The sequence below is a fragment of the Scleropages formosus genome, chromosome 10 (assembly GCF_900964775.1).
Source record: "Scleropages formosus chromosome 10, fSclFor1.1, whole genome shotgun sequence".
Taxonomy (NCBI): domain Eukaryota; kingdom Metazoa; phylum Chordata; class Actinopteri; order Osteoglossiformes; family Osteoglossidae; genus Scleropages; species Scleropages formosus.
Window position 1 is genome coordinate 13,092,337 of NC_041815.1, and position 15,575 is coordinate 13,107,911.

The 15,575-nt window shown below is 44.4% G+C and overlaps 1 protein-coding gene across 1 annotated transcript; it reads right to left on the reverse strand.

Annotated features, from left to right (window-relative positions):
* Positions 1 to 6,231: 6,231 nt before the first annotated feature.
* LOC114911638 (olfactory receptor 51E2-like) lies at positions 6,232 to 15,027 on the reverse strand (the record flags this gene model as incomplete). The annotated part of the gene is made up of 4 exons (XM_029255574.1): positions 6,232 to 7,005; positions 7,878 to 7,884; positions 14,816 to 14,864; positions 14,928 to 15,027. Coding segments are annotated over 4 exons (930 nt in total), but the record flags the coding sequence as incomplete, so codon positions are not given.
* Positions 15,028 to 15,575: the final 548 nt, after the last annotated feature.

The following is a 15,575-nucleotide window of genomic DNA, read 5'->3' on the forward strand; positions in this document are numbered from 1 at the left end:
CATCCTCCGTAGGAAGTGGAGGCATTGCTGGGCCTTCTTAGCTAGGCAGGTGGTGTTTAGAGTCCAGGAGAGGTCCTCCGTCATGTGCACCCTAAGAAACTTGTAGCTTTTTACTCTCCTCACAGTTGGTCCGTTGATGTGCAGTGGTGAGAGGTCTACTCGGGTCTTCCTTAAGTTGACAGTCATCTTTAGTCTGATCCACATTAAGAGATAGATTGCTGTCTCCACACCATTCTGCGAACTGATTCACGTCCTCTCTGTATGCTGACTCATCATTGTTGCTTATGAGGCCCACAACTATAGTGTCATCAGTAAACTTGATGATATGATTCGAACTTTACTGCACAGCACAGTCATGAGTCAGCAGGGTAAACAGCAGTGGACTGAGTACACAGCCCTGGGGAGTGCCGGTGTTCAGTGTGGCGATGCTGGAGGTGGAGATGCCGATCCTGATGGACTGGATGATTGTGCTGAATGCTCAACTGAAGTCTATGAACAGCATCCTTACATAGTTGTCCTTTTTGTCCAGATAGGTCAGAAAAAGGTGGATAGTAGCAGATACGGCGTCCTCCATTGAACGGTTGGGATGGTAGGCATACTGAAATGGGTCCAGTGTGGTGGGAAGACCCCACGTTATGTGTTTCATGACAAGCTGCTCAAAACATTTCATGGTGATAAGTATGAGTGCAACTGGCTGTTAGTCATTCAGGCTGGACACAGATGATTTCTTCGGCACAGGGATGACGGTGGTCGTCTTGAACCACACAGTGACAACTGCTTGGGTCAGGGAAATGTTGAAGATGTCCGTGAAGACATCTGCAAGCTAAACAGCACATTCCCTGAGTACCTGGCCAGTTATGTTGTCAGGACCTGCAGTTTTCCGTGAGTTAACTCTGGACAGAGTCTTCCTGATGTCTACTGCAGACAGACAAAGTACCTGGTTGGTGGGAGTTGGGGTGGTCTCACCTGCTGGCATGTTGTTCTGAGCTTCAAACCGTGTGTAGAAAACACTCAACACGGCTGGGAGCGAGGCATCACCATCACAGACAAGTGATGTAACTTTGTAGTGTGTCATTGTCACAGACTGAGCTGTGACAGGCAAGTTGGTTGCAAGGAATCAGTAAGATGCCGGCAAAGTACCATCAATGAAATGCTGAACCTTGTTGCTGTTGCCTGTCACATGCATTTTACCTTGTATTGTTATATTGCTTGTTCTGGTTTAGTATTCCATTTAACACTTTTTGTTTGAACTAGATTGGGTGCTGGGAAAGGCCTACCGGTATCTGTCTGTTTGTCATTAACTAATAATATTTCTTTTATAAAGGTATGGCAGGTATATGCAACTGGTTGTGGAGAGTGAATGTATTTATTGTTTTTAGAAAATCATTTCTGTAGACTTTTTCCTTACCATGTAGCTGTCTGGTATTCTGTTGTGTTTGGTGCCTTGTGTTGTAAACCAGATGGCGTGAGCTATTTGGGGTATATCTAGGTGGGAGTCCTTGGGCACAACCAACTAGGCAGGGGTGTTTTATTGTGTAGTGTGATAAATGTTTTTATAAGTTGTAACGTAGGGATATTTATAGTAGAAAATGTTTTGTATTGTTTGTATGTTTTAGTATTTATGTTGGATGTAATTTTTGGGGAAATGTACTTTGGAATAGTTGAGGCTGTTATGGTATAACCAGAAGGGCGGAGTTATTGCTATATAAGTTTATATTAGGGCACTAGTGGAGAGGGTGAATTGATGCAAACTTATGTAGACACTCTCATGCAGTAAACAGGAAAGCTATGCATTAATGTTGATACAAGGGGTTAAGCCCATGGCTCATAGGCCTCATGTTCTTTGTAACTTAATGTTTGTTTTGTACTTGGTTGGGGGTTAATGTGTTTTGAGGAATACTTTTTAGTAAAAGAAAATAAACCTTTTTGGTCCAACTACTTCAACTCTCCACTGCTGCTTCCATCCGTCGTCCATACCCTCACAGTCATGGCTTGAATGCCTTGCTACATGCGCTTTGTGTCCTTGGAATTTAGGAAGTGACAGGAGATTTTTCCTGCGTAGTTGCGCTTCGCTTCTTTGACAGCCCGAGACGGATTGGCCCTAGCCTTGCAGTAGGCTGCCTTGTCGCCGGACCTGACGGCAGCGTCTCGGGTTTTCAACAGCAACCGCACCTCAACAGTCACCTGCAGTTTTTGGTTTGCACGTGTGGCGATTGTCTTCAAGGAAGTCACATCATCTTTGCACTTACTGATGTAGCCAGTCACTGATTCTGTGTATTCCTCAAGTCCGTGATATTATGGTATGTAGTACCCTTTCTGAACATCTTCCAGTCTGTGTGTTCAAAAAGCCTTGTAAGCACCGTGACTGTTTGTGTAAACAAGCTCTAAGGTGTTTGTGCCATGGACTGCGAAATCAACATGCTGGTGGAATTTTGGCACTGCACTGGGGTTCAGCCTCCTCTGTTTGCAATGCCAAATACAAGTTGTCATGTATGTAAAAATAGCTGTATAATGTGAGACATTTGGTACAAGACACATTTAATGCTGATTTTAACAAGTGATTTTGATGTTGTTACTGTCCTGCAGAGCAAAGGATATGGGGAAGGCAGGACCCAACTGCAGGATCGTTCATTTAAGGCCAAGTGGAGAGACTTGTTCTTATTATCAAGGACAGGTGAATGGTCGGTTGATTGGTGATTAGGGTGAAAGCGAAGAGCCGTGGATCAAGTCGAGAAACAAGGTGAATGGTCAGGAGCCAAGGAACGAAGAACGGGAGTTGAGGACGAAGGGGAACAGGACATGGACCATGGTGAGTGCTATGAGCACAGAGAGGACAGTAGTCTCAAAGAGATTCCACAACTGGGAAGAGGCTGAGAAGTGTCTTTTGTAGCTGATTGCTCTGATTGAAGGTGCCAGGTGCTTAATCAGAGCCAGGTACTACTGGTTGAAGTGCGGGTGTGGTCATGACAGTTGCCGTCTTCAAAAGAGTAAGGGGAGCTTGGAAAAACCTGAAAATCTTTACTACTTTAAAATTGTCTGCATTATATTGCACTTTTGAAGTTTTAATTATCCGTACACATAAAGGCACGCACACACACACTTTCTGAACCGCTTGTCCCATACGGGGTCGTGGGGAACTGGAGCCTACCTGGCAACACAGGGCGTAAGGCCAGAGAGGGAGGAGACACACCCAGGATGGGACGCCAGTCCGTCGCAAGGCACCCCAAGCAGGACTCCAACCCCAGACCCACCGGAAGGCAGGACCCGCTCCAACCCACTGCACCACCGCCCTTATAAAGGCATACAGAGAATCTAAATTTAAATCCAGTCATGTATACTACACCAGTACTCAGGATTTGATTCCGCATCCTGCATAACCAAAGGCAGCAACATATTACACTACACTATCAACTGTCCCTATGTTTCTAAAAGTTACATTCAACAGCAGCTGTAATAATTATAACCAAGATTTAGTTAAACCAAGAGAACCCTTTCATGTGAACCTGTAAAAAACCAAAAACCACTTCCCACGCAGTCCTCTAAAACAGTTTTCAGACAACCTCTGCTCATATGGTGCCTCCCACCAGCTTATTACTCTGGAGAATAGCATCAACTAGATGAATTCATTTATAGATCTGGTTAAGTTCTGTAAATCTCTTTGCAGCTACAAGTATACTTTGAAAGGCTCATTGTAATATGTAAATGGACTTTGAGATACATTAAGATTACAACCAGTAGAAAGTAGGTGAAAATAAAAAGGCATTATCTCTGGTTTTGTTTAATGCTCACTGTTGAGAGAATCATCTTGCAAACAGGCAGTTTTTCTGTCTCATTATTGATTGACACGTGTGGAGCAAGTCCTATATTCATGTTTTATTGACATTAACCACCTAGCATTGTAATCACTGGTGACATTTGTTACACAACAAAAATACATTGAGCAAAATGAAGGGAAAAGTGAAGAAAATACAACTGAAAGCAGTAAACTGGGAAATATTTATATCTTTGGAAATTTGCCACATGTTGTAACAATTGGCAGCAATTTTACACAGTAAAATCTCTTTGGTACTAGTCTGTACACAACTCTTATGACACTGTTAAAAGCCATAAAGTTACTGAACACCCATCACACTTAGAGCTGCATGAAAAGAAGAACCTGATCTGTGTTTCTGTGTGTATTTCCTGGGTTGTTTCCTTTTTCCCAAGTTGCCACTCTCTTCAACAAGTGTTCCCTGATTAATGTATAAGGGTTTTAGAAAATTAGGCTCAGGTGTTTTGATAGAAGTAGTTTTCTGCCCTCAAAGATTGCCCATGAGTGTTGTTTCTCCTTCTGCTGGTCATTTAAAAGTCGCAGCCTAATTGTGTTAACAGTGGTGCAAGAAGTAATTAGGACACATCCTTGTTTATCACTGGTCCTCATTACGTGCCTGTTGCGTGCTGTACATTGAGTCCCTTAGATTTCCCTTTTTATTACCTGTGGTAGTCCCTAGAAGAGGGGCTTCAGACAGAAACACAGGACCATCATCCTATTCATCGACAGCGGACAGTTTTGCTCTCAGAAAGGCCCTGCATGCCTGGAAGATGAGCAATGGTTTCAGGCTTCATTGATATATGATACACTACAATAAACTGCCATTTTAAAGTTTACATGATGGGCTTTGAACAAGTACCTAAAACTAGCTGAAAATATTTTTGTGTTACGAAAAATATGTTTTCTTCAGACTCTTTCACCAGAAGATAGTACTTCAGCTTGAAAGAAAATTAATCTTGAGTTGAAACTTTTGACTTTTCACAACAGATGTTTCTTCTGATGGTTCACCTTGCAAAATACAGGTGTCATTCATACTTAGGCCTATAGCTGAAATTAAAGCCAAAGCCATATTGTAATATATTACATTTATTTAGCAGATGCTTTTCTCCAAAGTGACTTCCAGTGAACTCTATGTAGTGTTATCAGCCCACACAACTTATTCACCAAGGTTACTTACACTGCTAGATACAATACTAACAATGGGTCACTCCTCCATACACCAGTGGAACACACTCTCCCTGTGTTACTCACACACTATGGGGAACCTGAACATCATGTCTGTGGACCGTGGAAGGAAACCCACGCAGACAGGGCGAACATGCAAACTCCGCACAGACTCTACTCACACCACTGAGGCGCTGTGAGACAGCAGTGCTACTTGCTGTGACCTTCAAATAAAATTTGTACATGTACAAAATTTGCTTTATTTATTCAATTTTATTTGTACAAATGTAAAGGCATTGATTTAATGAGAGTGAGTTTCTGCTCTAGCTAATTTTGTCAAGGTTTTCTAACATATGACCACATAATAATTCACATTCAACATTAGAAAACGTTTTCCTCATGAAAATTCTTTTTTTTCTTAACTTTTGTGTTCTTTTTCATACTGCATGTTTCAAATGACCAGCTATTTTAAAAGAATGAATTCTTTTAATATACTGTGGAAACCTGACTAACTTCAGTCTCACCTCCTAGTGAATTTTAAACTGTGCTGTAACAATGTATTCATTGTGTCATCATTTGAAGCCTTTTATAGGGAAAAGTTGCTGATGCCTTGGGATGTGTTGGTTCATATCCCATTTGTAAAAGAGTGGAATTTTAGGTATTGTTTTAGCTTAATGAAAAATTAAAATGCAATCATTTCTCTGTACCATTTGGTTTTAGTTAATATGTGCTCTGGTGTTTAGGCCACGTTTTGTAATTAGGGATATCATGTGTTGTAATTGTATTGGATAGGGCTTCAACTAAAGTCAGTGTATGCACTGTAAGGAGAAGGAGGTTAAACTTCAGCCAGTATTGGTACAATGCTTGATGTCATTGATGGAAATCTAAGACAATAGTTCACACTGGTAGCGCATACCACAGTCGAGATGAACCTTTTCTCAAACTACAACAGATTCTCTTTATCCTAAAACTATTTTGATGTGACTGGGGGAAAGGTGGAATAAAGCATAATTCCTTCTATGTTTCAATTTCTTCTCAGCATATTTTTCAGATTAATAGCATATGGCTTTTGTTTGTACTTGCAATGTCATACAAATATTTTGAATGCTGGCAACAAAGAAACTGAAGCTAATATCTGAAAGGGAGGTTGGCATGAATTACAAGATTTTACTGTACAAAATACAGTCGAGTAGATTAAACTTTCACTGCTGACACATTTATATTTATCCCTTTATTTGACCTTACTTTGAACATTTTTAGAACGACATTCCGACATTCCTTATTTCCTTGGTCCAGACTCCATAAGTAATGGGGTTTACAGTAGCAGGAAAAATTATGTACAGTATACCTAAAAAGGTGTTAATGTCTGTTGCAATATCAATGCCGATGTTATGTGACAGAAATGTAACGCTCCCTACCAGGTAGAAAGACATAATAACAAGCAAGTGAGTACTGCAGGTGTGGAATGCTTTCCAGCGGTCCTCAACTTCTGCAGCGTGCAGAACAACGCTCAAAATCCGCATGTATGAGACGGCAATGATGGAAATGTCAATGCCAACAAAAACAACAATCACTGCCAGGCCTATGCTGTCATTCTTATCCTTATTTCCACATGCCAGACTGACAAGGGCCATGTGGCCGCAGTAGCTGTGCCTGATGATGTTTGAGCTACAGAATGTCAAAGAGCGGGCCAAAGCTACTAAGATAGACATGATCAAGCCGCTCCTTATCAAGGTCAGGGCTACAAACTTTACAAGCGCAGCAGTGTTCACAATTTCCACATAGCGCAATGGATTGCAAATGGCCACTAGTCGGTCCAAGGCCATAGCCAGGAGGACGGTAGACTCCACGGAGGAAAAGAAGCGAGTGAGAAACATCTGAGTTAAGCATCCTTCCAAGGAGATTTCATTCCAGTCAAACAGAAAACACACACACACACACACATTTTCATTTGGCACAATCACTGTAGGGACAATTATGTTCACAATGGCTAAGGAAGACATAAGTAAATACATGGGGCTGTGCAAATTCTGAGTTTTTAGTCACAATCACCCCTTCCTGGACTGGGGCCTTGGCGTGGCCGAAGGGCTTGCGTGATCTAGGGATCTCCAGAGCTATGTTGTCGAGAGCAGTATGCTCCTGGTAGGGTCTCCCAAGGCGAACAGGTCTGGAGTGAAGATCCAGACTAACACGATCGAAAAAAACCGCTATGGAAAATGGGAACAAAAGAACGTTTATCCTGCCAGGAGTAGGATTACCGGGACCTACCCCTGGAGCCAGGCCTGGGGGTAGTGTTCCTACGCGAGAGCCTGGTGGCCGGGCAGCCCAAGTAACCCAGCCGGGCTCAGCCTGAAAAGGCATCGTGGAGAGGTCATGTGGGCCCACCACCTGCAAGGTCCAGCATGGGGGTCAGGCGCAATGTATACCTAGCGGCAGGAAGGGGCGGGGTGGCGCATGGCGTCGCAGCCCCTCGCAACGAAAAATGGCTCTTGGTACGTGGAATGTCACCTCACTTTGGGGGAAGGAGCCGGAACTGGTGCGGGAGGTTGAGAAATACCAACTAGATATAGTTGGGCTCACCTCCACTCACAGTGTTGGCTCTGGAACCAAACTCCTCAATAGGGGGTGGTCCCTCTCCTACTCAGGAGTTGCACGGGGTGAGAGGCGCTGGGCGGGTGTGAGGATACTCACAAGTCCCCAGCTGGCTGCCATACAGTTGGAGTTTGCCCCGGTGGATGAGAGGATCGCCTCAATACGACTTAGGGTCACAAAGAGGAAAACTTTGACTGTTGCGTGTGCTTATTCACCAAACAGCAGTTTTGAGTATTCGGCCTTCTTGGAAAGGATGGGTGGGATTCTGGACATGGCCCCACCTACAGACTCCATAGTCCTGCTGGGGGACTTCAACACTCACGTTGGCAATGACTGGAAAATCTGGCGGGGGGGACAGGGAAGAGCGGGTTGCCCGATCTGAACCCGAATGGTGAAATGTTATTGGATTTCTGTGCTAGCCATGGTTTGTCCATAACAAACACCATGTTCAAACACAAGGATGCTCAGCAGAGCTCCTTGGGCTGAAGGTCAATGATCGACTTTGTAGTCGTTTCATCTGACTTGAGGCAACATGTTCTGGACACTGGAGTGAAGAGAGGTGCTGAGCTGTCAACCGATCACCATCTGGTGATGAGTTGGATCAGATGGCGGGGAAAACTGGTGGACAGACCCGGTAGACCCAGACGTTTAATAAGGGTGTGCTGGGAATGAGTGTTGGAGGACCTTGTCCGGAATGATTTTAACTCACACCTTCGGGAAAGCTTCTCCCATGTCCCGGAGGAGGTAGGGGACATGGAGTCTGAATGGACCCTGTTCAAAACCTCCATTGTGGAAGCAGCCAGGCACAGCTGTGGCCAAAAGCTTATTGGTGTCAGCCAGGGCGGCAACCCGAGAACCCGCTGGTGGACACCGGTGGTGAGGGAAGCCGTCAAGCTGAAGAAAGAGGCCTTTAGGGCCTAGTTGGCTCTGGGGACTCCTGACTCAGCAGACAGGTACCGGCAGGCGAAAAAGGCAGCGGCAGCTGTGGTTGCAGAAGCAAAATCCAGGGCATGGGAGGAGTTTGGAGAGGCCATGGAAAACGACTATCAGTCAGCTTTAACGAGGTTCTGGAGAACCATCTGGCAGCTCAGAAGGGGTCAGAGGAGTTTCGCTCAGGCTGTGTTCAGCAGGAGTGGAGAAACTCTGACCTCTGATGAGGACATTGTCGGGAGGTGGAAGGAGCACTTTGAAGAACTCCTAAACCCGAGTGATATGCATCCCTAACAGGAATCAGGGCCAGAGTCAATGTTGCATGGACCTCGGGGACAATGCCTTTGGACTGGTAGACTGGGGTGGTGGTCCCTATCTTTAAGAAAGGGGACCGAAGAGTGTCTGCCAACTATCGGGGTATCACACTTCTCAGCTTCCCTGGGAAAGTCTGTGCTGGGGTGCTGGAGAGGAAGCTCCGGCCGATAGTTGAACCTCAGATTGAAGAGGAACAATGCAGATTCCAACCTGGCGGTGGAACAGTGTAACCAGCTTTTTACCCTCTCACAGATAATTGAAGGGGCATGGGAGTTCGCTAATCCAGTCTACATGTGTTTTGTGGACTTGGAGAAGGCCTATGACCGTGTTCCCCCGGAAATTCTGTGGGAGGTGCTTAGGGAGTATGGGGTACCGGGGCCACTACTGCGGGCCATTCGGTCTCTGTACATACAGAGCGAAAGCTGTGTCTGCATACTCGGCATTAAGTCAAGCCTGTTCAATGTGGGTGTTGGACTCCGCCAAGGTTGTGTCTTGTCTCCACTCCTGTTTGTGGTTTTCATGGACAGGATATCAAGGCGCAGTCGAGGCCAGGAGGGTATTCTGTGTGGGAGTCGGAAGGTGACATCTCTGCTTTTTGCGGATGATGTTGTCCTTTTGGCAACGTCACATGGCTGCCTCCAACACGCACTGAAACGGCTTGCAGCCAAGTGTGAAGCGGTGGGGATGAGGATCAGCACCTCAAGGTCTGAGTCCATGGTTCTCTCACGGAAAAGGATGGTATGCCCCCTCAGGTTTTTGCCCCAGCTGGAGGAGTTCAAGTATCTTGGGGTCTTGTTCACGAGTGAGGGAAAAAGGGAGCGTGAGAGTGTGTTTAATAAGTGTTACTGAAAGACATTTTGATGTTACAGAGTGGTAAACACTCGACTGTTCCAATTTTTTTTGGAACGTGTTGCAGGCAATTTCAGAAGAAACGCATATCTTCATAAAACTATGCAGTTGATTTGTTAAAACAAATTCCTTGTCTTCATACTGTTTTTGTTTGAGTACAAATCAAAGTAAAGTTAATAATCGCTCAGTTTTGATTTCCTTAGCATTTTTCTTACTGTCCCAATTTTTTTTGGAATTTGGGCTGTACAAAAGTGCATTTAACAACAAAGACCTTTAAATTCTCTGAGGCAAGGTCAACACCTAATTATCCCTCAAAAGTGCATTACCATTGACTGCTTCATATATGGACCACACACACACACACACATTTTCAGAACCGCTTGTCCCATACGGGGTCACGGGGAACCGGAGCCGAACCCGGCAACTCAGGGCGTAAGGCCGGAGGGGGAGGGGACACACCCAGGACGGGACGCCAGTCCGTCGCAAGGCACCCCAAGCGGGACTCGAACCCCAGACCCACTGGAGAGCAGGACTGTGGTCCAATATATGGACCAATTTACATGAATTTAAATATTTCAAGTTTGCGTTGGTCAGCTATTGGTGTTATGTTCAGTCTTTTCTTTGAACTGCGACATTTGAAAGCAGTGCCTTCAGGATAGATTATTATACACTGCAAGAATATGATATGGTTATCAAAGCAAACAAGGGAGTTTATTTCATGAAACTGAGGTCTGACAGGCCTTTGATTTGGATCCCTCATGAGTTGGACAAGCAAGTGACCAGAGGTGGAGAAGCACAGAAGTTCTGGTAAGGTGTAGGGATTGACCAGGCTCTGCAGGTATTGGGTGCTGGTCCTTTGACCATTTTTGATTGTAACCAGTAGGCGGCAGGAAGCCAGTGTCTGGGGGCTGTGACAAATGTACTAGTTCTTGAGATAAGAGAACTGTAACTTGGGGTATCTGGTTTCAATAGTCTTTTTTTTTTCTGTAACTCTGAATTAGAGTCTGCACAAGAGAGGAGAACGAGGACAGTTTTAACCCCCTTGGGCTCTTGAGCTCCAGGGCAAGTCCCTTCTCACTGTCAAGCAAGGACTTAAAATGGGAGTCATGGCAACTGAATGTTAGTTTATGGTTGTTAGGTGTATATGTTATGGTGGCATAGCTACCAGCATAGTAAGTAGAGGTAGGTTTTACTGCATGTGTGCATGATATTTGGTAAAGGTATTGCGTTATGGTACATTCTGTATGTGTGTATATCCTGCAAGTCACAAAGACATACAGAAAGTCTTTGGCAGGTCAGTCACAACTTGTGCAACAGCTTTCTACATCAGTTGAAGAGGCGTGATGGCGCAGGGCGGAGACTAGAGAAGAGGGAGTCGAATAATCCAAGGGAGCTAGGTGTACCGTGATGTGAGACATTAACACATATAAAAATTCAAATGCAATGGAACAAACACTTTACACAATTTAACAATCCATGAAAAAGTTGAATTTTCATCACAGAAGCTCCATGTGACAGCAAGAAGAAATATACACAAACATGTTGTATTGTTAAAGAATTTCCAAGGAATGAAAAGCAGGATGAAGAGCTTGGTTAGTGTGAACTGATGAGAGTTTAACTGTTACAGAGCAGTGGCAAAAATAAATACATAGTTGACGTTTATTACAAGATCCACAAGCTTGACAATCAGAACACTAACTGGAAGGCATTGACCAAACGTGACCAAATGATGATAAAGGAATAGAGAATAGGTGTATGAACAATGACGTGAGCGATCAGACATAGAACACACACAAACAGGGACCTGGCGCCATCTAGTGAGGTCTCCTGACACCAAAGGCACACTGATGTCATTGGCAGTGTCCTAAAGATAACTGCGTTCTAATGACCACCAAAAAAGAAACTAACAGAAAAAAGTGTTCAGTTGGTTATTTAATAGAGGCAACTCGTAGTGTAGTGGTTAAATCTGCTGCCTTTGGATCCATGGTTGCTGGATTGAATGTCACCTACTACTGTAGTACCCTTGACCAAGGCACCCTACCCTAAATTGTTCCGCTTAAAAAAAAAATGTCTAGCCGTATAAATGGATAAATAATTGGAGAAAAGTGTCGGCAAAATAAATAATTGCAATTGAGCCAAGAAAAGTCAATAACCCCTTTAAAACCAGAGGTTAGTAATTACTACTGGAGGTAAAAATTCTAAGAATACACTAAAAAACTGACCTCATTGTAAATAACTGCAGAAAGCAAAAAAAATGCTTGCCGAGACCAGCATGGAACAATGTCGTATTTAAGAAAGTCGTCTCTAACGTCAGGGGGCGCGGTGGTGCAATGGGCTTGGTCGGGTCCCACTCTGGCAGGTCTGGGCTTCTAGTCCCCCATGGGGTACTTTGCGATGGGCTGGCATCCCATTCTGGGTGTGTCCTCTCATTAAGCTCCGGCTCACCGCAACCCCACTCGGGACAATTGCTTTCAAATAGTGTGTGTGCGCGCGTGTGTAATGTCAAAGTGAAACATACACAACTGAACGCAGAAAGATTGACCCAATCAATACTTTTTGTGCTGTAATTTCTCAACTGGATTGCAGTCTGGCCTTTGACGGGGCTACGCCATCACATTGCATTACCCATGTTGCTTTTTAAGCCACTCCAAAAGTGACTTTTGGTGTATGTTTATGGATTTCCCTTCCAGGTCTCAGCATTACTGCAAACTACAGCAACAACTGAGAGAAGCAAGAGCGACACCAACAAGGGAAAATAAATTCTATTCGGTTTTATGGCCTTCTCTTTCACTGGATTGACAATATATGCACTTTTCACACCAGGATGAGGCTGGACAACTTGCCAGATGAGGGAACACAGATCTGGTGACAAGGAGAGTCTAGGGCTTGTGAGATGATTCATGGGAGCGCACAGGTGAACTGGACTTGAAGAAACGTAATTACAGAAGAACAGGAATCACTATGCAACACAAATTAGAGGTGATTCAATAGAAGGCTGATCAACAATCTGTGAAATGAAATGAGCTTTTCAACCCTTTACAGGGCTGGGAATTGCGCTTTGAGTATACTGAGCTCCCCTGCACTGACAGAGCTAGGTGAACCCAGAATGGCATCCCTTGAATTTTTCATCTGTCATATTAACACCCAGTGATAGTGACACCTTTTTCATTGTGACTAACCATATTAGGTTTGTATAATACATAATACAGTACACACACACATTGTCTGAACCGCTTGTTCCATATGGGGTCACGGGGAGCCAGAGCCTAACCCAGAGCAAAAGGCTGGAGGAGGGGACACAACCAGGACAGGATGCCAGTCCATCGCAAGGCACCCCCAGCAGGTCTCGAACCTCAGACCCACCAAAGAGCAGGACCCGGTCCAACCCACATAATACAGTATTTATCCATTTTTACAGCTAGGTACTTTCTACAACCTCAATTCAGAGTAAACACACACACACACACCTTTTCAGAACCGCTTGTCCCATACGGGGTCACGGAGCCTACCCGGTAACACAGGGCGTAAGGCCAGAGGGAGAGGGGACACACCCAGGACGGGACGCCAGTCCATCACAAGGCACCCCAAGCGGGACTCAAACCCCAGATCCACTGGGGAGCAGGACTGTGGTCCAACCCACTGCGCCACCACGCCACCACACTCAGAGTAAATACCTTGTTCATAAATGGAGTCCAGACTTAATATATTGAGACTCACAGTCTTAATGTCACAAGGTGACAAACTCAGCAATATGAGGCCCTTGGAGCAGAACTGCTGCTCATCGAGATGAAGGTTTGCTCAGGTTAATGCTTATCGATCTGAATAAGTCTTCTGGAAATTATATATCTATCATAGACATATTTGACATACATCATGTTATAAACGATGTATTAACTGGCTGAACCTTCACGCAGCTCAAATAATTTACAACCAAATTTGCATGTTTTGTATTTCAACAAGGGGGTACGGTGGCGCAGTGGGTTGGACCACAGTCCTGCACTCCGGTGGGTCTGGGGTTCGAGTCCCGCTTGGGGTGCCTTGTGACGGACTGGCGTCCCGTCCTGGGTGTGTCCCCTCCCCCTCCAGCCTTACGCCCTGTGTTACCGGGTAGGCTCCGGTTCCCCGTGACCCCGTATGGGACAAGCAGTTCCGAAAATGTGTGTGTGTGTGTGTGTGTGTGTGTGTGTGTGTGTGTGTGTGTGTGTGTGTGTGTATTTCAACAACAGAATTATTTCAGTTATCTGTTTCTTCTAGTGTGGGTAGTCACATCTATATTATGTCACGCAAATTAACACAGACCACACATGATACTGTCACTACCACGCCCACACCGCAACCAGCAGCACCTGGCTTCAATTAAGCACCAGAGTTCAATAGTCCTTGTATAGACTGTCACGATTTCCATGAGATACAGGTAAAATACCCTCATCTCTTGCCACTGACCACAGTGGCCCTGGAACAGGTTCATGGAGCACGGGTTTTCACCAAGTTGGACCTATGCAGCGCAAATAACCTGATACATATTAAGGAGGGCAACGAGTGGAAGATGGCGTTTAGCACCGCACTGGGTCATTACAAGTATTTGGTAATGCTGTTCGGACTGGCAAATGCTCCCTCCATTTTTCAAGTTTTCATGAACCATGTTTTGGGTTGTTGAACAAATGCGCCCTTGTGTACCAGGATGACATACTGGTGTTCTCCCATTCTTCCTGCAGCAGAGCATGCGGAGCACATACGGCAGGTTCTTCGCCATCTGCTGGATAATAGCCTTTGTTAAGGGCAAAAAATGCATCACCCGCAAAATGTCAAAGAGCCAGCCAAAGCCACTAAGATGGACATGGACAAGCTGCTCCTTATTAAGATCAGGACTACAAACTTTGAGTGCAGCGGTGTTCACAATTTCCACATAGCACAATGGATTGAAAATGGCCACCAATGGCCATAAGCAGGAGGACGGTGGAGTCTGCGGAGGAAAAAAGTGAGTGAGAAACATTGGAGTTAAGGACCCTTCCATGGGAGATTTCATCCCAGTCAAACTGAAAACCTAAAAGCATATTTGGCACAATCACTGCAGGGACAACAATGTTCACAACGGCCAAAGATGATATATATGTAAGTACGGAAGGAAATAGATGGGACTGTGCAAATTCTGACTTTTTAATCACAATCACTATTAATAAATTGCCAAATAAAGCCAGAATATTTCTATTATATTTATAAATATTGTAATATATATAATATTACCATATATATATACTAGGGCAAAAAAATGAAGAAAATGGTAAGAAAAGCAACCGCCTGTACTTGTAGAGTTCTGGAAATCCTACAAAAATAAACCTGGTGTATGGGACAAGTTGGTTGGATGAAGTTTTTCAGCCATGTCACTTTGGTTTCTTGACCTGAAATGTGTTTGACAGAGAAAAATATGACACAGAGGTTTAGGGTGTAACTTTTCAGATATGTGTGGTTGTCAGGGGGTTAGGGGATAAGACATGCGTGGTCATGACTTCTCCCACCTGCCCATTGTTACACCAACATTGAGAGTTAAACCACATTAAACATGCTGCATAGTCCAGTGCATATGAAACTGTTTTATAAAACTAAGTAAAATGCCAAACTTAATACTCTAGCATTCTCTTTTTCCTTCTTACGGAATGTCAGTAAATCATGCTTGTGCTGAGAGGAAAGAAAATATTCCAGTTCAACTTTCAACAAGTCCATCAGCCTTCCTCTCAACAACCTTGTATAAAAGCTACACACTTAAGCCACAAGCACACACAGGATAAACAGATGCTCAACTCATCTCCATACACATGCTGCTGACAGACCTGGTCATTGCTGCACAGTATACCTCCTAGACCAGACAGCACAATGTAAATACACACAGATTTTCTGAACTGCTTGTCCCATACGG